General features: G+C 47.2%; 4 protein-coding genes across 5 annotated transcripts in view; 1 reads left to right on the forward strand and 3 right to left on the reverse strand.

Annotated features, from left to right (window-relative positions):
• Positions 1 to 1,599, reverse strand: part of Dixdc1 (DIX domain containing 1) — a 91,843-nt gene extending 90,244 nt beyond the window's left edge. The window contains exon 1 of the mRNA XM_052760136.1: positions 1,478 to 1,599. The gene's annotated coding sequence lies outside the window, so the exon portion shown is untranslated. The remainder of the gene's footprint in view (positions 1 to 1,477) is intronic.
• Positions 1,600 to 1,903: 304 nt separating this feature from the next.
• Positions 1,904 to 8,820, reverse strand: CUNH11orf52 (chromosome unknown C11orf52 homolog). The gene is made up of 4 exons (XM_052760220.1): positions 7,811 to 8,820; positions 4,492 to 4,529; positions 3,501 to 3,565; positions 1,904 to 2,935 (listed from the first exon to the last, which is right to left on the reverse strand). The coding sequence occupies exons 1-4, from the start codon at positions 7,897 to 7,899 to the stop codon at positions 2,687 to 2,689; spliced, it is 441 nt and encodes a 146-aa protein (XP_052616180.1). The 5' UTR covers positions 7,900 to 8,820; the 3' UTR covers positions 1,904 to 2,686.
• A 5,333-nt stretch (positions 8,821 to 14,153) lies between these two features.
• On the reverse strand, positions 14,154 to 16,057 carry Hspb2 (heat shock protein family B (small) member 2). 2 transcript variants are annotated; one of them, XM_052760209.1, is made up of 2 exons: positions 15,213 to 16,057; positions 14,154 to 14,531 (listed from the first exon to the last, which is right to left on the reverse strand). In XM_052760209.1, the coding sequence occupies exons 1-2, from the start codon at positions 15,304 to 15,306 to the stop codon at positions 14,359 to 14,361; spliced, it is 267 nt and encodes an 88-aa protein (XP_052616169.1). In that variant the 5' UTR covers positions 15,307 to 16,057; the 3' UTR covers positions 14,154 to 14,358. The 2 variants fall into 2 exon arrangements, with proteins under 2 accessions (XP_052616169.1, XP_052616161.1); XM_052760201.1 differs by having other exon boundaries at positions 14,154 to 14,813.
• Positions 16,058 to 16,084: 27 nt separating this feature from the next.
• On the forward strand, positions 16,085 to 19,618 carry Cryab (crystallin alpha B). Its single transcript, XM_052760215.1, has 3 exons — positions 16,085 to 16,550; positions 17,618 to 17,740; positions 19,276 to 19,618. The coding sequence occupies exons 1-3, from the start codon at positions 16,350 to 16,352 to the stop codon at positions 19,477 to 19,479; spliced, it is 528 nt and encodes a 175-aa protein (XP_052616175.1). The 5' UTR covers positions 16,085 to 16,349; the 3' UTR covers positions 19,480 to 19,618.
• The last annotated feature ends 27 nt before the right edge of the window (positions 19,619 to 19,645 follow it).

Consider the following 19,645-nt stretch of genomic DNA (forward strand, 5'->3'; position numbering starts at 1 on the left):
GATGGTGGCCGCAGAGGCCAGAAGTGGGGAGGGAGCCCCTGGAGCTGGAATTACTGGAGGCTGTGAGCTACTGAGTTGGCTGTTGGGAACTGAAGTCAGGTCCTCTGGGAGAGCAGCAACCACTCTTGACAACTGGGCCATTTCTCCAGTTCTTCAGTGACATTTTAAAACAATTTCAATTTAGGTTTTCACAGAAATAAGAAGGATGTTTTCTTGGCTCGCCCCCCCCCACAAACCCAGTCTTTCCTAAACTTGTCAAAAAAACAAAACCCATAGGATATATTCAGATAAGCAGAAGAAATACCAGATGATCTGCTCCTGGCACACCTTCCATTCTTCAGGAACTTTTTATTTTGTATACTCAGGACTTTTAACCACCACAGACAGCGTATACATTGAGGTGGAGGGTGGGAGGTTGAGAAAGGGATCCATGTAACCCAGGCTGGCCTCCAATTTTCTCTAGAGAAGGACTTTGAACTCCTCCTGATCCTCCTGTCTCCACTTTCCAAGTGGTGAGATTATAGGTGAACATGCCACACCTGGTTTAGCATTCATAATTATTTTTTAATGTATGAGTGCTCTATCTGCATGTTTGACTTTATGCCAGAAGAGGGCATCAGATTCCACTACAGATGGTATGAGTCACCCTGTGGTTGTTGGGAATTGAACTCGGGAACTCTGGAAGAGCAGCCAGTGCTCTTAACCTCTGAGGCATCTCTCCAGCCCAGCATTTATCATTCTAAGACAGAATGTGTCTACATAATTTTATGTTTACATAGTGTTAATTACAGCATTTTATTTTACCCTCATAGTTAAGAACCCTTGGACGGGGTTATTTTGTTTACCCCTCGACAACACGTAGAAAATACGCGAGGGAGTTGCTCCAACAGTTTGCAACGAAGGCAGTCTTCCAGCCCATCTCTTTTGAACCTGCTTGTACTAACTGGGTCTGTGTCAGCGAACAAGCCTAGCAATTGCTGTATCGGTCGGTGGTGGTGATAATGAGGACGAGACGCCTGAATTTTATGTAAAACTACAACGTTGTAAATTCACATAGACTCTCTACAAGACTGATACTATCAACACTAGTGTGTGTGTGTGTGTGTGTGTGTGTGTGTGTGTGTGTGTCTGTGTGTCTGTGTGTTCCCACGAGCGTGCTGCAATTCCCTTGTCAGTGCCTGTCTTTCAGGAAATCAGCCTCTTAACGAACCAACAGGTGTATTTGGGGAGAGTGGTATGATGGGTTAAGAAAGAGAAGTGAATTACAACTCATCTCCAAGCTCTAAAGTCTGAAGCAGAACTGTACACTAAGATTCTACAGGGTTCAGTGAGAGCTCAGACCCCAAAACTTCTGCCTCCATCCCCCCACCCTCACCCCTCCCGCACCTCGTCCCCGCCGGATGTCCCTACTTCCGATCTGGATGCTCAACAGGTCATAATAATATTTCTCAGGTACCCACCACTTTTCGGCACCTACCTCTTAAATTATCTGCCCGTTTGGTTCAGCATCTACCAGGCTGGAAGGCGCTTCTTCTGAGCTGCGCGTTCCTGCTGCCATGGCGACAAGGAGGCTTGCAAAGGCCAGGCCTGCCTGGCCGGGACGAGAGCCAGCCAGTGCAAGCCTTGGCCTGCCTCCTGCCTTGCAGGCCCCGCCTCCAGCCGGCCAAGAACACGCCCCTACCATTCTGGACCCGCCTTCTAGCCTCCAGATCACAACCCCTGCCAGTCTCCTCGCTCATATGGTCCCGCCCACTTCCCGCCTTCAGCCAATGGGAGCTTGCACTCTGTTCACCAAGCCGTATCCCAACCGCTGACTAGAGAGCAGGATGTGCAGGCATCTCCGTTGGCTGGATCCTTCCATATTGTGGGCTGGGACATGTTGCAAAACCCAGCCCCAGGAACAACCACTCAGCCTGTCCTTCATACTATTTATTTATTGATCCTAACGGTTCCTCAGAAGAGAGCTAACAGTCCTCCTACAAGGAGAGTTTCTCCAGGCTGTCCTCTCCAGGCTGTTAGTGTCCACAATTTGAAGTCCTTGCGGCCCGTGGTTGAAGAAGACTAGAATCTGTCAGTCCCCGTCCCCATCTCTGTGTTAAGGTCTGAAGCCCTTGACCCAGCTACTAGGTTAATTTCCCACAGCAGTCCCGGGGCCGTGTGCAAAAGCTCCAAAAGCTTTTTCAGAACGCTTCCTCAGAGGTTTTGAAGTAAAAGTGTGTAAAGGGGATATGATTAGCTGAGCATAGTGGCTACATGTCTGTAATCCCAGCACTGGGAGTGGGAGGCTGGGATAGATCAGGATTTCAAGGCCATCCTCAGCTATGTGGCAAATAAAAGAACAAAACAAAACCCCAAATATCATTAAATAATTCCTACCAGAAACAGCCAACGTGCATAAAGGGTTCCTGCTGCGTTTGAGAGTCCACGTAATGTTAGGGGTTAAAGGATGACTGTTTTGCACACTTAAATATTATTGGGAACTCAGCCCACTCATAGCCTTACCACAACTCCACAATAACAGTGGCAAACCAAAAGATTCATAGTGGAGAGAGTAGGGGGACCCATAATTCCAGATGTTCTGGTGTTCTTTAAGATTACAACATGGCCAACATCCCTACTGTCGAAAACAGTAAATTGTCCCCACAGTACTGTAAAATCGTGGAAGCCAGGACTTCCTTCCAAGGGCTCACACCAGGGTTCCATTGCTGCTGTCATATCGAGGTGTGGCCTGGGGGAAGCGGAGGGTGGCATACTCTGTAGCGGTTTCTAAATGCGGGTGTTTCACCTTCTTGCCAGAGTATGGCTGCACTTGGCTGAGCACATGAATGTCTGCATAATGCAAGTTGCTCTCCTCCGATGTGGAGTGTGAACTTTCCTTTTGAGATCCGGGCCGGTGTAACACTTGCTCATACATTGGTGCTGTTGTCTCACAGACCTGGCAGAAATTACCAGAATTAAGAGAGGCTCTTGGTTTGGTTTGCCCCTCACGTCCCATGCAGGGTCAGTTAGACCGAGATCCCTTTACTTTGCTCTTTTGGGAGGCCAGGTAACACATGAGTTCCACTCTTCCTGTGTATGTGTGTATGTGTGTGTGTGTGTGTGTGTGTGTGTGTGTGTGTGTGTGTGTGTGTAGAGGACAACCTCGGGAGAAGGCCCCTGCATTCCACCTTGTTTGAGACATGATCTTTCTTGTGTAGTGCTGCATAAGCCAGGCTAGCTGGCTGGAGAGTGTCGAGGATTCTCCAGTCTCTGTTTCCCATCTCCCAGGAGGGATGTGCTCGGGTTATAGAAACTTCTGCTACTGCCTCTGGCTTTTATCTGGGTTTTAGAGATCGGAACTCCGATAGTCAGGCTTGCACGTAAGTGCTTTACCTGCTGAACTATCTCCCCAGACTGACACAGCAATTTCTACAGATGGTTGAGATGAAGCTGTCTCGGGGTGAAAAAGCTGAGCACTGGGATCCCTCCTCGGAGTGAGCCTGAGAGGGGACTGTCATTACCTTGGTGCCATTCTGCCGGAGCTGTTGCTGCTTCAGTATGCTCAGTGTGGGTCTGGCTGGGCTCCCTGTGGGGGAAGAAAGCCAACTTAAACTCATTCTCTCTTCCCCATCTCTACTGAGACTGCCCTCTTCAAGTGTCTATTATAGACTGTTGGAGTGGGCTTCTAGCAAGTCTCTCTGGCTGCATTTGCCCTTCTTTCACTTCTACAAGCCTACACCCAGACTCTTTCCCAGGATACACAACCTGACCCATTCTCCACCTGGCTCTACTGTCTTCCATCCTCTTTGCTCACCAGCCGGAGCTCGCATTGTGCTAGGCTCTGGGCCACGCTCTGGGGAGATAAGGATGAGTAAGCTATTTCCTCTTTCTTGGGAAATCTACAGCGGACCTGGGAAGACACATGACTTAACAGGCTACTACAAAGATGTGGTACGTGCTCAGCTACACCATTGGGCCACTTTCAATCAGACCATTTATTTCCCCCCAAGCATTTGCATGCGCTAACTCCTCAGCCTCTGCCGGCACCCTCTTCTACTGACTGGTGATCTTTGCATTATTCCGATGGCATCGGGTGTTTTCTCTGTATTCTGCTATACACCAGCAGACGATATTATAATTATGTATTTACATGAATCTGCCTCTCAGAGTTGGTTTTCAGTTCTTCCAGAGCTGAGACCTTGGAACCTTCCCTTGGGCTTCTCTTCCTCATTGTGAACCCACGGAACAGCTCCCCTACAATACAAGTGCTCAGTGGTATTTTGTGGGTAAATGAAAGCCTGAGCAACCAACTCTGCCCCTCTGAAGTAATGGGAAAGGTAAGATCCGTAGGTGAAGAGCTAGCCTTGGATCCAATAAACTCAAGATTCTTTGTGTTCTATCACCTCCCTTTGTCTTATCCAATGTCATGTCTCTTTTCTACGCCTTCTCCAAGGATGTTGGTTTTACTGTCTTCTCGGATTTCCCTTGCTCACAATACCCTCCCCCAATTACCTGTTTTGTTTTTCTTCTGGAAAGTTGATGGGCAGCTCCTGTGTAGAAAAACAGATCACCCATGTGCAAGAGTTCTGTATGTTCTCTCCACCACAGTTACTCTGTGGGCTCTCCTTCACATTCTTGGATGACTTTCTCCCACCACCCCAAAGATTCACTCTGTGCCAGGGTCAACCTGAAAGTATCTGTAAAGGATACAGTACCTCTCCTAGATGGATGGTTCCGGAAAGTAGAGTGGTAAAACTGACATAACCAAACCTAAAATACAGGTTTAGGCAACCAGGCACTACATGCCAGGGATGTTGCTTGCATGAAGGCTATTCTGGGATTGTCTATCAAGCTAATCCCAGTAGAGGCTAAGGGAAATGTGCCAAATTATGGAATATATTCCTGGATCCAGAGACTGAATCTTCAGTGCTATTTTTTGGGGCGTGGGGGTGGGGAGATCTTTGGCAACCTGGGAGTTCTGGGAGTCATAGGAGCTGTGACAACCAGGGCTCTCTAGCTAAGGCCCCCCGCAGAGCTCTGTTCCAGTAAGTAGCTACCCTTCTTGCTGCCCTGTCCTTGTTTTTAGTTAACAGAAGTGAGAAATGCTTTGCTTAACCTTTAATGCCCTTTGGAGCACTCCAGCTACAGAACTGGGAACACCGAATTTGGGGAGTGACTCAGCAGTCACGCTCCTGGGGTCCCTATGGAGCCGGCATGTCTACGTGACCATCAATGATTGATGCCGGGGGAGACAACACTTGTCTGAGGAAACAGGGTGAATAGTTTTAGACTTACTCTGGGAGCCGCTTCTTGCTAGTATATTTCCAGATCTCACCAGAGCCCTGTCTGTCTGACTTTGCCTCTCCTCAGGAAGTTTCCTTCTCTTGGAAATTAAAGGAAGAGAGAGGCATGCAGATATCTAAATCATGTTGTCTGAATTCCTGTGGGGGTGGGGGAACCAGGATTTTTCCACACATGTTTTCCACGCTCTGTTTTGAGGCAACTTCCTTAGAGCCAGGGAGTTGGTCTTCAGCTGAACAGTAAAGGTGGTTTGGCAGAAAGCCAGCAGCCTCTGTCTTCCAACTTCCTCCGCTGCTTCAGCTCTCGCTTTGTGTTACGACTGCCGTGTCACAGGTACACGGTAGGTAGGAACCCATGCCTTGCCCCTTGCCACTCCTCTTTCCCTACTTGTTTCTATTTAAGTGGAGAGAGAGAATATTAATCTCAGAATACATGACCAGAACCATCCAATTTTAGTGGACAGAGCCTCTTCCCAAGTTGGATGTTGCCTAGAACCCAGACACAGCCTGATAGTCATAGGTGACAGAATTAGTTTGAGATTAGACTTCAAGAATTTAAACAGGCCATTTTTCCACAGTAGTCATAAGAATAAAAGTTGGAACAATCCTTTCAGAATGCAATTGGCAATAAGGATAAAGATCTTTAAACATAACTGCACATACTGTCTGATATAGCAATCTCATAATCCCAATACATAATCATATATAGGTAGATATGGATACTTATTGTGGAATTATTGTCTCAAAATAGGAAACATCTTACATCATCAATATTGTTGAGTGACTAAATAAATGGTAGAATTAGAAAATGGCAAACTAAGCCGGGTGGTGGTGTCGCAGGCCTTTAATCCCAGCTCTTGGGAGGCAGAGGCAGGTGGATCTCTGAGTTTGAGGTCTACATCGTGGTCTACAGAGCAAGTTCCAGGACAGCCAGGGCTACACAGAGAAACGCTGTCTCGAAAAATAAACAAACAAAAAAAGTAAATAAGGGCCAAGTGTTGTGGTGCCCATCTTTAATCCCAGCTCTGGGGAGGCAGAGGTAGGCAGATCTCTGTGAGTTCGAGTCCAGCCTGATCTATAAAGTTTCCAGGACTACACAGAGAGAACTTGTCTCAAAAGTCAAACAAGCCGGGCGGTGGTGGCGCACGCCTTTAATCCCAGCACTCGGGAGGCAGAGCCAGGCGGATCTCTGTGAGTTCGAGGCCAGCCTGGACTACCGAGTGAGTTCCAGGAAAGGCGCAAAGCTACACAGAGAAACCCTGTCTCGAAAAAACCAAAAAAAAAAAAAAAAAAAAAAAAAAAAAAAAAAAGTCAAACAAATAAAAAAAAATATGTACACAAATATAGGCAGGTATAGGCAGAGACCTATTGATGGTTTGATACACACGCTCATCATGTAGCCTTGGCTACCCTAGAACTGTCTGTCTCTGCCTCTCAATCTCTGGTGTCAAAGGCATGCACTACTATGCTTAGCCAAATTTCCTATTATTGCCACCTTCTGCATCTGTCACTTCCTGCTACACAGCACGTGCTCAGTAAATGTTTGTTTAGTAACCAAATAGATAAATGAACTAGCAGGCACAGGACTTGAGTCCAGGCTTCTGTCTTCAAATTGTAGGTGCTTTCCAATGTACCTCACTCTTCTCTCACTTTATTTGGAAATAAGTAATCTTTGAACTCTGTCCCAGACGAGGAACAATCCAGCCAGAAGGCAGATGACAGGACAAAGCCGTATTTGGGAGTTTGTAGTAGTGGTGAACACCCTGGGGGGAAATTTATAAAACCACAAATAATCTATTATTAGGTGTTTTTTGTTGTTGTTATTTGTTTTTGTTTTTACTAGTTTTTGCTCTCCAAAACAAACCTATGCTGCAAACAGCAGGGACTGTGCATTTTTACAAAAGTGAGGCCCAGAGAAATTACAGGACTGCCTGAGGCCACACAGCAAATCGCACAAAAGTTACATTCACATTTCCCATGGACGCTCTCCTTCCCACTTCTGCCACCTCAAACAAACACTTGTCCAAATCCTGTTGCTCAATCCCTGATCGCCTCTATGATTACCTAGCAAGGAAAGTATGGGTTCTGAAGTCCAGCAGCCCGTGTGGAATCTTGTTTTACCTGCTAAGTCACTAGCCACGTGACAGTCATATTGGTTAACCTCCCTGAGCCTCTGCTTCTGGACCGGGAGCAACTGTAAGACCACTTACGGAGGTGTTGGGACAGTTGCGATTGTAAGTGGCCGCCCATAAAGGGCACTCAAACGCTTCAATTATTATGGTCTGGGGAAGAAAGGAAAGGAGAGCAGGAAAGGGAAAGGAGAGAAGAGAGACACAAGGCCGGTCCATCGGTCCAGCTAACTCTACACTCTACAGATTGCTGTTTTCTAAGGCGTCCTAAGGTCCTGCTCTGGTGCTCCACCCTGGACGTGGCGGGTGGAGGAAGGCACGGTCTCTCCAGGCTCTCTCTGATTCTCAGGGTTTCACATCCACCACCGGAGACGGTCCCCTCCACCTCTCGGCCCTACTCACCAGCTTCCCCCACAGCACAGCCTGTTTCCCATGGCGGATGCGTCTCCCCGGGAGCCCAGCTGGTTTTCGGACATAAAGAGGTTGCGCATTTCCTGGTTCCCTGTTGAGCGAACCGCAGCAGCTCCCAGGGAGTCGCTGTCAGTGTCAGATTTCAACCAAGTAGGTTGGACCTTGGAAGCCACCTGGTGGAATCATTCCCAGGTGATTGTTCCCAGCCAGAGGGTGGAAAGACACACGGGCTCCAGGTGAGAGTTATCTCACCTTTGGGATTTGAAACTTCTTTTGATGAAGCCACAAACTTTGAGCTGCAAACTTCGTTTTAAAAAGAAACCTGAGATACAAAAGGGCTCCGAGTTTCCACAGGAAATGTTTCTCACTGTATCTCACTGCCTTTGAAATATATCCTTCATAACGGAGCAAAGGGTTCTCCCTCATGTCTGCCCTGCCACACTCAGGTTTGAGTTTTACTGTCAAGATAATTGGTACCAGTTTCATATGTCCACAATATGAGGCTTTTGGAACCTGAAATGTAGGGAAATGGAATGCTCTCACATTCTCACTATTAGAAGTAATGTGTGCAAATTTCCTAACCCTTTACCATCTAGATTTCCAGCACAGGGAGGCATAAGCACCGAATGCATTACCTCATCCTCTTTCTGGTATAAACCAGATGGTTCTGTGGTTGGAATGGAGCACTCACTGTCCTCTTCCCAGCTCAGGACTACAAAATCTCCACCTACCCCTGCTTGCAGCTTCTGCTTCCAATGACCCAAATTTGGGCCTGTTCCTCACTGGCCAGTAGCTATGATGCAGCTGAGTGAATTCCATTAGAAATTGGGTTGGGTATGGTGGCGCATGCCTTTAGTCCCAGCATTTGGGAGGCAAAGGGCTGGGGATCTCGTGTGAGTTTGAGGTCAGCCTGGTCCACAGAGCAAGTTCCAGGACAGCTAGGAATTCATAGAGACCCTGTCTCAAATAAACGACAACAACAACAAAGGGAAAATATGGCTCCAAGAGAATCTTTGGATAATTCCAATCGTCAATATTTTCTTGGCGTCTTTTGTTTGTTTGTTTGTTTTTGGTTTTTGTTTTTTTCGAGACAGGGTTTCTCTGAGTAGCTTTGCGCCTTTCCTGGAACTCACTCTGTAGCCCAGGTTGGCCTCGAACTCACAGAGATCTGCCTGCCTCTGCCTCCCGAGTGCTGGGATCAAAGGTGTGCACCACCACCGCCCGGCTTTTCTTGGCATCGTTAGTGTTGTCCTGGGATGCCCATAATCAGCCTTGCGCTCCGCAGAGTATGCTGGATTCTGGACTCTTCCCCATCTTAGGAAAAATGGGGATGTGAGAGTGACCGCCTTATAGGATTGTGACTACTGAATGAGATGGTGTGTATATAAAGCTTTGCTCCATGGCCCGACACACGGAACTCCCTCAGGAAGCCTTAACTAGTCTTACTACTATTACTTCTTCTTCTCAGCCAATGATCAGATGGTAAAGCGTTTCATTGTACTCTCTCGTGCTCCAACCCTTGCACAGGCTTCTCTCCTGCAGACCATTCTTTATTCTACTATTAACTATGTTCTTTTCATCCTATAACCTGCTTCCTCTCTCTGGCTCAAAAGCCAGTGATAATTTCCTGTTACTTACAGGATAGAATTCTCAAAGCCTTTCATGATCTGCTCCGTTGCCAGCCATCTCTTCGGTGGTAATTTACAGGAATGTATCCAGGAGATTTTCAGAGGGCCAGAAACTCCACAGAAAAGACAAAAAGCACTTGGAGTATAAAACTTGATATGCCTTAAGCAGATTAACACAAGTGTAGAGTGATATCAGACTAATGAGTATTCTATTGAAATCTGACCCGGTCAGTTTGTGTCTAATTCAACTTTAGGCTTCTCGTTGACTGTCAAGTTCTATTGTCAGTGTGTGTAAGAGGTGGTACAGAAAGTGCTGCAAGATATGGCTGACGGGACACGGCACAGTTTCAGTGTGGGGGAGGGGCTTCAGAAGCAATCAGCCAGCCCTGGTTGTGCCAGCGTGTCGGAGGCCAGCCCTGTGTGGCTGAAGTCCCGAGTGAAGGTGTATTGTGATATGGGGGGAGTGGGGGGGGCACTCAGCCTTTTGAGTACGGATGTTTAGGAAGGATTGATCAGTATGTACAAAGACCAGCAACTTCGGCCTCCTCCCTGCCAAAGTTTGCAGCCCAACACAGAGACCTCCAACCAAGCCTTGCTGACCTTCCCCTTGGTGCTGTATGTAACAAACATGCTGAGGTGCTAGGGAACTGAGCCCAGCTTCATTGTATGTTTGTCTGTGCAACTGTCCTTCATTCCCTCGACATCCCTAGCTAGGGTTCCGAGACCCAAGCTTTTTAGGATTCTGTACGAGCCTGTAATCTCAGATACTCTGGAGTCTAAGGCAGGAGGCTAGACCAGTCTGGGCTACATAGAGGATTCAAATCCCATCTGGGCTGCCTTGCTGCAAGCCGCAGGAAAACGTAATGGAATTCAGCTACTATCACAAAAGCTACTACTTGGAAAAGTCAAGGACTTCTCCAAAGGTCAAGCCATGGCTTAAGAAGTCTTGGTGATACTTTAGCATATATATATATTAGCTGGTTCCTAAAATGATTTTCTTGTGTGCTTCCAAGAACTACTAACAGTGTATTTATCTAAAATGCCTGTCAAGCATCCAAGGCTATATGAAACAACACCTGTCTCCTAGGTCAGGCAGATAGCTTTATTTCTTGTGCATTTAAGGGTGAGACCCTCCTTTCTTATACAACCTTATTAATAGACCCCTAACTTCTTACCTAACCACTTCTAGGAATGTAGACTGAGCACATAGATCCCTTTTTGATGTACTAACCGGTCATTAGCACTCAGTTGACCTCCTCTTTTACCACTCCCATTTTGGGTTGTAAAAGAAGGCCTGACAGTCACTACCTGAGGAAAATTCTTACCTACCTTTATGACCCTGTAGAATTCAAGCCTGGTGAATTTGCTAGGCCAGAGGATTGCTATTGCTTGGGTTTATAACTGGATTCCAGAGAGACTTAAGGAGAACTGGGAGAATAAAGAGACGGAGAAGAGACAAGAGAATGAAAGAACTAGATGGGTAAGAACTTGAGAGGAACAAACTGAGATTGGGGAAAAACTAGACTGAAGGGCTAGAAGAGAGGACTAGAGGAACGAGATGGAAGATGAGGAAGAGCCAGATGGGGAAGAACAAGATAGAAAGAAGGAGATGAGAGAGAAGCTAAGATGGGAAGGAACTAGATGGATGAGAACCTAGACGGGGCGGAACTAAGATGAGAGAATTAAGACAGAACTTAGAGGGGACAGCAGATAAATGTAGAGAGAAATCAGGCAAGAAAGGAGCTAGGCATGAGAGCAGAATAGAAGCTGTGTAGAGAGAGAACTGACTCAGAGTAATAAAAGTGTATGGACTAAGGAGTTTCGTGTACATAGATTCATTTCTTTTCATCAAAGATTAATTATCAGCTGGTTGTAGATTCTTCCCGGACCCTGGGAAGGGACTATGGAGGGGCTGGACCCCCATAGTCCATGATACTGCCTAGTTGGACCCAGTCCTAAAACAAATAGTAAAAACCAGGTCGATGGTAGAGTACTTGCCTAGCATGTACAAGGCCCTACCAAGGGTGTGTGTGTATATACATATATATGTATATGTGTGTATGTAGCTATGTATATGTAAGCATATATGTAAATATATAAATGTTTGTTTGTGAATATATATGTATATATAAATGTCCAATAAGAAAAATGGAGTGGGCTGTTTGTAAAGTTCAAAGTCTCTGCAATTCAAAATGTCACAGAAGTTGATTAATAACTTTTAAAGAAAATTTTGTTTTGCTTTGTTTTTTGAGACAGGGTTTCTCTGTGTAGCTCTGGCTGTAACTCGCTCTGTAGAACAGGCTGGCCTAGAACTTACAGAGACCCACCTGCCTCTGCCTCCCGAGTGCTGCGATCAAAGGTGTGCACCCCCACTGTCCAGCTACTTTAAAAGAGTTTTGATGAAGTGAAGGTTTAGATTAAATTAGAGATTTTCAAAATGTTTCCTTGTAAAAAAAGTCTTTTTTTGACTCAGGTCAGGGCTGAGTGGTAGGTAGAGTGTAAGTTTAATGAGTGTGAGGCCTGGCTTCCCCAAAATAAGTAAGTAGGCCAACTAATTTTAACTATAAAAGAAATTATGAAGCTGCTCAGGTTGTAATCTGAGGGGAGAACTTGAAAATCTTTATTTTATTATTACTTTTAGACAGGGTCTCATGAAGTCTAGACAGGTCTCAAACTCATGATGTAGCTGAGGATTGACCTTGGATTCCCAAACTTCCTGCCTCCGCCTCTCAAGAGCTGAGGTTGCAGCTGTGTGCCACTACACACCCAACTTCACTTACTTTCTTTTTTTTATTTAAAACTTTTATATGTGGGGTTGGGGATTTAGCTCAGTGGTAGAGCGCTTGCCTAGCAAGCGCAAGGCCCTGGGTTCGGTCCTCAGCTCTGAAAACAAACAAACAAAAACAAAAACAAAAACAAAAAACCCTTTTATATGTATTTATAAAAGGTGGCTAATTTTGCAGCGTCACGATTATAGGATTAAAGAGGTAGCATACCTCCTTTGCCTTAACCATTTTTAAGCTTTTTGCATAAAGATGAACATTCTTACTAATCTCATAGCTGATGATATAAAAACAAGTCAAAAAACTTTCCCTCAAAGGCTAGAGAGTTAATATCTTAAGTTTTACAGGCCACGTCTATAGTCTTTCTTTTATAGCTTTTAAAAATGTAACACACACACACACACACACACACACACACACACACACACACACACAGAGCCAAACTTGGTCTGCAAGTGGTAGTTTTCTGACCACTGCTATAATGTATCTGCTCTGTTTTGTCATAGAAATTGTTCTCTTCATACTTACGCTCAGCCTTTTAAATTTCTTCTCACCTAGATGTTAGGTTTACTAAGAGTAGCTAATCAAAGATACCCATTCCTTATTTATATTTCCAATGCTTGTGTCCCATACTTTATTGCTTGATTTGTATATTACTTGATGAATATTTACTGAACTACTAAATGGAGAGGTGAATATAATCAATGTTGTTTCTCTGAGGTATGCCTTTATCGTATTTGTTCATTATGGAATATGCTGGGGATCTACTCCAGAGCCTTGTGCCTGTCAGGCAAGCACTCTGTCACTGAGATACACTCCAGGTCTTGCTTTGGTTTTGAAAAGAAAGAGATTTTTACGCCAATAATCAAATTATTTGAAGAAGAGCTCTTACCTCAGAGGTCCACACATCCCTCTTAGGGTATGAATGGATCTTAAAATCTGTGCTGATGAATCTGCAAGTGTGTGTATTTTTCTGGTAAGAGGATTGATAACTTTTGTCAGGTTTCAAATGAATTTTTAACCCCCAAGAGTTAAGAAATAACCACATTAATGAAAGAATTTCAGATATCCACCATAACCTGGAAAACACACACACACACACACACACACACACACACACACACACACACACACACACACATATGGAAAGAACTTTTTTGGAACCCCTCAAATCATACACATGCATGTTCTCTTGATTGTAAAGACTAAGTATGGCCACAGCCTCTCCCAGTGAACTGACTTTTCTGAACACACCGTACTCCTAGCATTAAAACCATCTTCAGCCTTTCCCGATCACTGCCACTGCAATGTGATGGTAGAATCTGCATTGAGTCTTAGATTAGGTACAGTGTTCTGTGGTTCCTTTCCATGGGTTATTACAAAATCAGAGACAATTGCTTTCTCGCATGGGCCTTCCCTGTACTCAAGATGGGAAGGTTGTGGGTTCAGGGATACTGGTGGGTTAATGTGTCTGTATGCCCATGTACGCACACTCTTTTCCTCTATCAGAGACCTTTCAGTGCAAAGCCATTGATACAGGAAAGCAAAACAGTCACCCCAGAGCTTTAGGCAACTCTCTCCAGCCAAAAACATTTTCCCAACCCCTACCCAAAAAGGCCAGACAGCCTGGAGACCCTTGTTTTGTGCCTCTAATCACCAGCTCAGACAGTGCCCTCTGGGCTGTTTGGATGGCGTATCCCTATCCCTCCCAGGATCACTCTCCCTTTTGTTGCATTGTGAGAAAATTATGGCTAGGAATTTGATCTGGAGCCAGTGTCAGCTTCCGGGGGTGATCTCAGCATCCAAGTGTGAGCTTAGGATGCTGAGACGATGGGCGCATTTCACAGTGGAAATTGCTACCTATGACCTTCTTCCAGTCGGTTCGCGGTTGGGTCTTCCAGGCCACAGAACAGGAGCCGCACAAACAAGGCCCTAAGGTTTGGGTTTATTCAGCTCCACTCAGAACTAAATCAAAGGCTATGGTACATCAAAGGACCAAATCATACACTGTGGACCATACACCTATCCCTTCCCCCGAGGACGCTGCTACCTCTGGGGTGGTGGACTTCTGGAATCGCCGTGGGATGTAGACAGGGGATTCACTGGGTGCTGGGTCTACCGCGGACAGTCAGGGCTCAGCTCTGGCTACCTCTTCCTCTTCCTCTGGGTCAGGAGGCGCAGGGAGCAGGGAGATGTAGACCTCATTGACTTCCGTGTCCAAATGCCGGCCACCCCGAGGCGCCTCCAAGTTAAGGATGCCATCATGCGAGAGGGCAGCTCGGACCCGCCAGGGGTCCACATCTGCTGGCAGGACATAGGTGCGACAGAACTCTCGGGACACGAAGCCGTGGCGGTCCAGACGCTGGGGGTGCCGGGCCGACACCTCCAGCAGGTTGTCCACAGTCCTCACGGTCACCTCGTCTGGGGTAAAGTGGCTCACATCCAGAAACGCCTGGAACTTGCCCTCGCTGAGCCTGAGCTCTGAGGCCCCTGCCCTACTGCCCTCCCCAGCTCTGGCGGCCCGAGGCCGGACATAGTAGCCATGGTAGAGGGTGGGGGTCAGGATCTCTTCTGGCAGGAGGCCTGAGGGGGGCAGAGAGAGAAAGAGAAGGCAAGAGGCAGGATGAAGGAGGAAGCAGTGTGCACAGGGCTGAAAGGCGAGATCAGGAGCAGGTGGGGAAGCTGCTGAAGAGGGCCTGGGGAAGGAAATTAGACGGCCATGAAGCAAGCAGGGATTTGGAGGACAGAAGCGAAACCAGAAGGTATTCAGCGTGCAAGGCCCGGGTACCCAAAGCTCTGCGGATCTAAAGTCCTGTCCTGAAGTCTGTAGCAAGAGGAGAGCCTTGCTTGAGGGGGGAGTCTGGGGTGGGAGATGCCTCGCTCCAGGAGTTCACTTAAGCCCCAGGTAGGGTGGAGGCCAGTGAGACTGGGCGGTGAGCCCAGAATTTCAGGAGGTGGGGGTGGGAAGCATCTGGGCCTTACCTTCTCCGAAGCGCTGCTCGCCCAGGCGGCTGGGGTTGGCAAATTCGTACTCGGCAGTGGCTGGGTGGGCATGTGGCACTGTGCGGCCCGACATGACTGCGGTTGCGACTGGCAGCCCTGATCCCAAGTGCAGCCCCAACAAGATCGACGCGACCCCTTCAGCGGGAGGGAGAGCCAGGACTCGGTCAGAGTGGGGGCGGGGTCTACACCACCCAAAATAGTGCAAGGCCTCTGGGGGAGGGCCGGGAGCCTGGTCCCAGAGTGCAGCGATGAGGGTGTGACCAGCACAGCCTGGACCCCCTAAGTCCCCTCCTCTGCACACCCTTCAGCTGTCGCAGAAGCCTGGGAGGACAGCTGAGGGTCTTGGTCCCGGAAGTGACCTGGGAAAAGAAGTTGGTGCACTCACTGCAGGAATGCAAAGGGAGGCCTAGTTTGGCCCTTCACAAATTGTACACTTCCATATCACCCTTTGTCTTTCTCAATCGTGGGCACCATGCACACTACTGAAAAAAAAAAGATTTAATGTTCCATGAGCCACATAGCATCAAAGGTGCAAGAAGCATGCTCTGTCTCTTTAATTTCAGGGTATTCTGAACTCAGGTCAACTCAGGGTTCCAGCCAGACACCTGGTACCGACCGACATATTGGTGGTCACTGCTCCCCGCTAGGGCACCACAAAGGGTTAATGTCCCTGGGGCCCAGCCTAGGAAGATTCCAGTCCCTGCCCAGGCTCAAGATAGCTGCTGGCTCAACTCCCCTGGCATGCAAGACTGGAGAGGAGGAGGGGCACACCACCAGCTGCCTGGGATTCCTGCCTCTGTCCGAGCTCCAGAGAACAAGGATGGGGGTGGGTGTCACTGGGCGTGGACAGGGAGCTAGTGAGACAAGACCATGACAAGTCACTGGCCAGCTCAGCCGTGTTTGTGTTTCTCTTTTCTTAGCTCAGTGAGTACTGGGTATGTGTCACCCTGCCAAATCCCTGATCACAAGTCTCCATGAACTGGCGGTGAGCTGGGATAATAAAACCCCTGACATCACCATTCCAGAAGCTTCACAAGACTGCATATATAAGGGGCTGGCTGTAGCTGCCGCTGAAGGAGCTGAGCAGCCAACGGACCCTACATTCATCTAGCCACCATGGACATCGCCATCCACCACCCCTGGATTCGTCGGCCCTTCTTCCCTTTCCACTCCCCCAGCCGCCTCTTTGACCAGTTCTTCGGGGAGCACCTGTTGGAGTCTGACCTCTTCTCAACTGCCACTTCGCTGAGTCCCTTCTACCTTCGGCCACCCTCCTTCCTTCGCGCCCCCAGCTGGATTGACACTGGACTCTCAGAGGTGAGTCTCCCCTGTGCCAGGGCAGGAGTCCTTCCTGAGCCTCCTGGACACTTCATTTGTTTTCCCTTTTGTCCCTGCCTAAGTCATTTCAGGCACGTGTGTGTGCCAAGGTACGGGAGAAATGAGGTTACTGTTTGCTTCTCCCCTTGGAAGAAACATGCTGTTTGGTGTTCCTCCATTCCCTGTTACGTTTTTCTGTGCATGGTGAAAATCATCTTCTGTCCCCTAATGATAAAGCAGGATGTCCCTTTCTGGTTTTATTCATAATGATCTGCATTAAAAGCTGTTTCAACTCCTTTACTTACCTCCCTAACAACCATGGTCCTGGCGGATTTTATCATCTCCAATTGCAGAGATCAGAGAGAAACCCATTCATTCTGAACTTTTTATGCCCCCTGGATGGAGCTGGAGACATCAATCACTATATTCTGTCTCTCTCTTCCCTTGCCTCTGATTTTCTGGGTTCCTCAGGGCTGAGACAGTGCCCTGACCTCAGTCTGTGCCTTATGAGGAATGGATGTATGTCCACTCCTGGGAAGCCCCGGCTTGTCCTGACAGAGTGGGAGAGGGGTTGAACAGATAAGATTAAGAGAGGCTGCCACAGATAACACGCTGGTTTAAAAATATTCCAGTGTTAGGACACAGGAGCTGAGTGGGCAAGGGCTTTGGAAGGACAGGACCAGCAGAACATTCCAGATGGAGTGGGTAGGAAACTTGGCAGGGAGCTGAACAAGAAAAAGGGGCCTTTGTCTTACAGACAAATGACAAAGCCAGCATTGGGTAGAGAGGCAGCAGAAGCTATGACTAGACCCATCCTTGTGGTCCCCTAGTGACCTTTTTCTCTGTGCCTTTAAGTAAACTTCAGGACTGATGACCAAGAGGTGTTCCTTGTGTATCACTATGGTGGCTCACATGCACCACAGTCATTCAAAAAAGGACTTTTTTTTTTTTTAGCAGTGAAAAGGATGAATTACCTGGACAGGAAGTAAATCTATCAAACAATGAGTCTTCTCCAATTTCATAAACATTCTCCCATCTTTTCTCCTCCCTTCCCCACCTTCCTCTAGATGCGTATGGAGAAGGACAGATTCTCTGTCAACCTGGACGTGAAGCACTTCTCCCCAGAGGAACTGAAAGTCAAGGTGCTGGGAGATGTGATTGAAGTGCATGGGAAGCACGAGGAACGCCAGGTGTGTGGGCGCTTCTCTATCTATGTGAATCCATTTAGTGCGCATTGGATCCTGCCACCAGTCTCCGAGGCTGGCAGAATTCCAGGCCCCCCGAAACGTAAGGGACTAGAGCAGGAGCTGCCATCAATGGCTAGGGAGCTAAACTAGGGATAGATCTGTAGTTACTGTTATGGTTTTGCTGAGAGAAGTGCCCCTTGCTGTTTATTTTGATTGCTTTGTCGTTGTCTGGTGACAACAAAGTAACAAAAGACGTTTCAAAATTCCCAACCCGCGGGCGCACCCTAGGCGCCAAGTAAATATGAAGTTTCAGGGATATAACTCAGGCATCAACATTTATTTAAAAAGATCTCCTTGGGTAATTTCAGTCTGTAATCAAAACGGGCAACCATTGATTTAGGCGCAGTGTGTTGTACATAATGGTTGTTGTACATAATGACATTAACTGCAGGGTTGGAGGCATTTCTGTCTGTGACTTTTAGATGTTCAGGATTCCACGTCTCTTCTTCTGCTCATTTTAATACTAAGCTACTTGGTTTGTTCATATTCCAGAGCTTCAGGCTTATGGCTGCAAGGAAGTCAGCAAATTGAGATTTGTTTGGGTGGATGCTTGGGATTCAGAAGGTGTAAGGGTTAGGGCCAACAATTCCTCTTGCACTTTTGGCGATTTTTTTTTCTTGACTTCATGAAAAGGTGTTACGATTGCTTCTTAAAAATTAATAACTCAGCCGGGCGGTGGTGGCGCACGCCTTTAATCCCAGCACTCGGGAGGCAGAGCCAGGCGGATCTCTGTGAGTTCGAGGCCAGCCTGGGCTACCAAGTGAGTTCCAGGAAAAGGCGCAAAGCTACACAGAGAAACCCTGTCTCGAAAAACCAAAAAAAAAAAAATTAATAACTCAGCCAGGCATGGTGGTGCACACCTTTAATCCCAGGACTCAGGAAGCAGAGTTAGGCAGATCTCTGAGTTCGAGTTGTCCTGGTCTACAGAGTGAGTTCCAGGACAACTACACAGAGAAACCCTACCTATCTCAAAAAACAAAACAAATTAAGGACTCAGAACCTGTGCATAATAAGTGTATCTTAATGTCCTCAGGCTGTTTCAGTTTTGTTTTAAGCCTGGACCAGTCTCCCCGATAGTCAACTTTATTTAATATCAGCAATCCTGTGGGTTAGGAACATCCTGACACATTCCTGAGGGATTCGGACAACTTATAGGCTTCCTCAAGGACAGAGATCCTCAGTGCCAAAGTCCACCCAACACAGAATCATTCCTTTGTAGGTAGGAATCAAATCTGGGCAGTTTTATTCTAGCCTTAAACGTGGATGAACAGCTCTGGACTTAGCTATCTGTGTATTTGTTGCAATGAAGTTCAGGGGCTTTCACCACAAGACTATACTCCCAGCTCCAGATACTTCTTTTTTCCTTATGATGGCAGGGCTGTTTGGGAACCTCAGGAAAAGGGATGTCTGAGTTTGGGGCAAGCAGTGGTATTTCCTGTTCTTATTTCTCTGCTTCTTTTTTCCTTCTCTTGGATTAGGACGAACACGGATTCATCTCTAGGGAGTTCCACAGGAAGTACCGGATCCCTGCTGATGTGGATCCTCTCACCATTACTTCCTCCCTGTCATCTGATGGGGTCCTCACTGTGAATGGACCAAGGAAACAGGCCTCTGGCCCTGAGCGTACCATTCCCATCACCCGTGAAGACAAGCCTGCTGTCACTGCGGCCCCTAAGAAGTAGACGCCCTTTCTCTCATTGCGTTTTTTAAAACTCGAAAGTTTCCCATCAGTGAATGAAAATCTGTGACTAGTGCTGAAGCTTATTAATGCTAAGGGCCGGCCCAGATTATTAAGCTAATAAAATATCATTCAGCAACAGATTTGTCTTGTGTTTATACATTCATTGT

This window comes from Peromyscus californicus, unplaced genomic scaffold (genome assembly GCF_007827085.1).
Source record: "Peromyscus californicus insignis strain IS unplaced genomic scaffold, ASM782708v3 Scaffold_11__1_contigs__length_118956290, whole genome shotgun sequence".
NCBI lineage: Eukaryota > Metazoa > Chordata > Mammalia > Rodentia > Cricetidae > Peromyscus > Peromyscus californicus.

Bases quoted from the DNA above. Each gene is read 5' to 3' on its own strand.
- CUNH11orf52 (XM_052760220.1), bottom strand. From the start codon at position 7,899: ATGCGCAACCTCTTTATGTCCGAAAACCAGCTGGGCTCCCGGGGAGAC. The intron at 4,530-7,810 runs GTGAGTAGGGCC...TTTTCTACACAG, and splicing joins CTGTGCTGTGGGGGAAGCTG to GAGCTGCCCATCAACTTTCC. The intron at 3,566-4,491 runs GTAATTGGGGGA...CTTCCCCCACAG, and splicing joins CCAGAAGAAAAACAAAACAG to GGAGCCCAGCCAGACCCACA.
- Cryab (XM_052760215.1), top strand. From the start codon at position 16,350: ATGGACATCGCCATCCACCACCCCTGGATTCGTCGGCCCTTCTTCCCT. The intron at 16,551-17,617 runs GTGAGTCTCCCC...ACCTTCCTCTAG, and splicing joins TTGACACTGGACTCTCAGAG to ATGCGTATGGAGAAGGACAG. The intron at 17,741-19,275 runs GTGTGTGGGCGC...CTCTTGGATTAG, and splicing joins GGAAGCACGAGGAACGCCAG to GACGAACACGGATTCATCTC.
- Hspb2 (XM_052760201.1), bottom strand. From the start codon at position 15,306: ATGTCGGGCCGCACAGTGCCACATGCCCACCCAGCCACTGCCGAGTAC. The intron at 14,814-15,212 runs GTAAGGCCCAGA...TGCCCCCCTCAG, and splicing joins CGAGCAGCGCTTCGGAGAAG to GCCTCCTGCCAGAAGAGATC.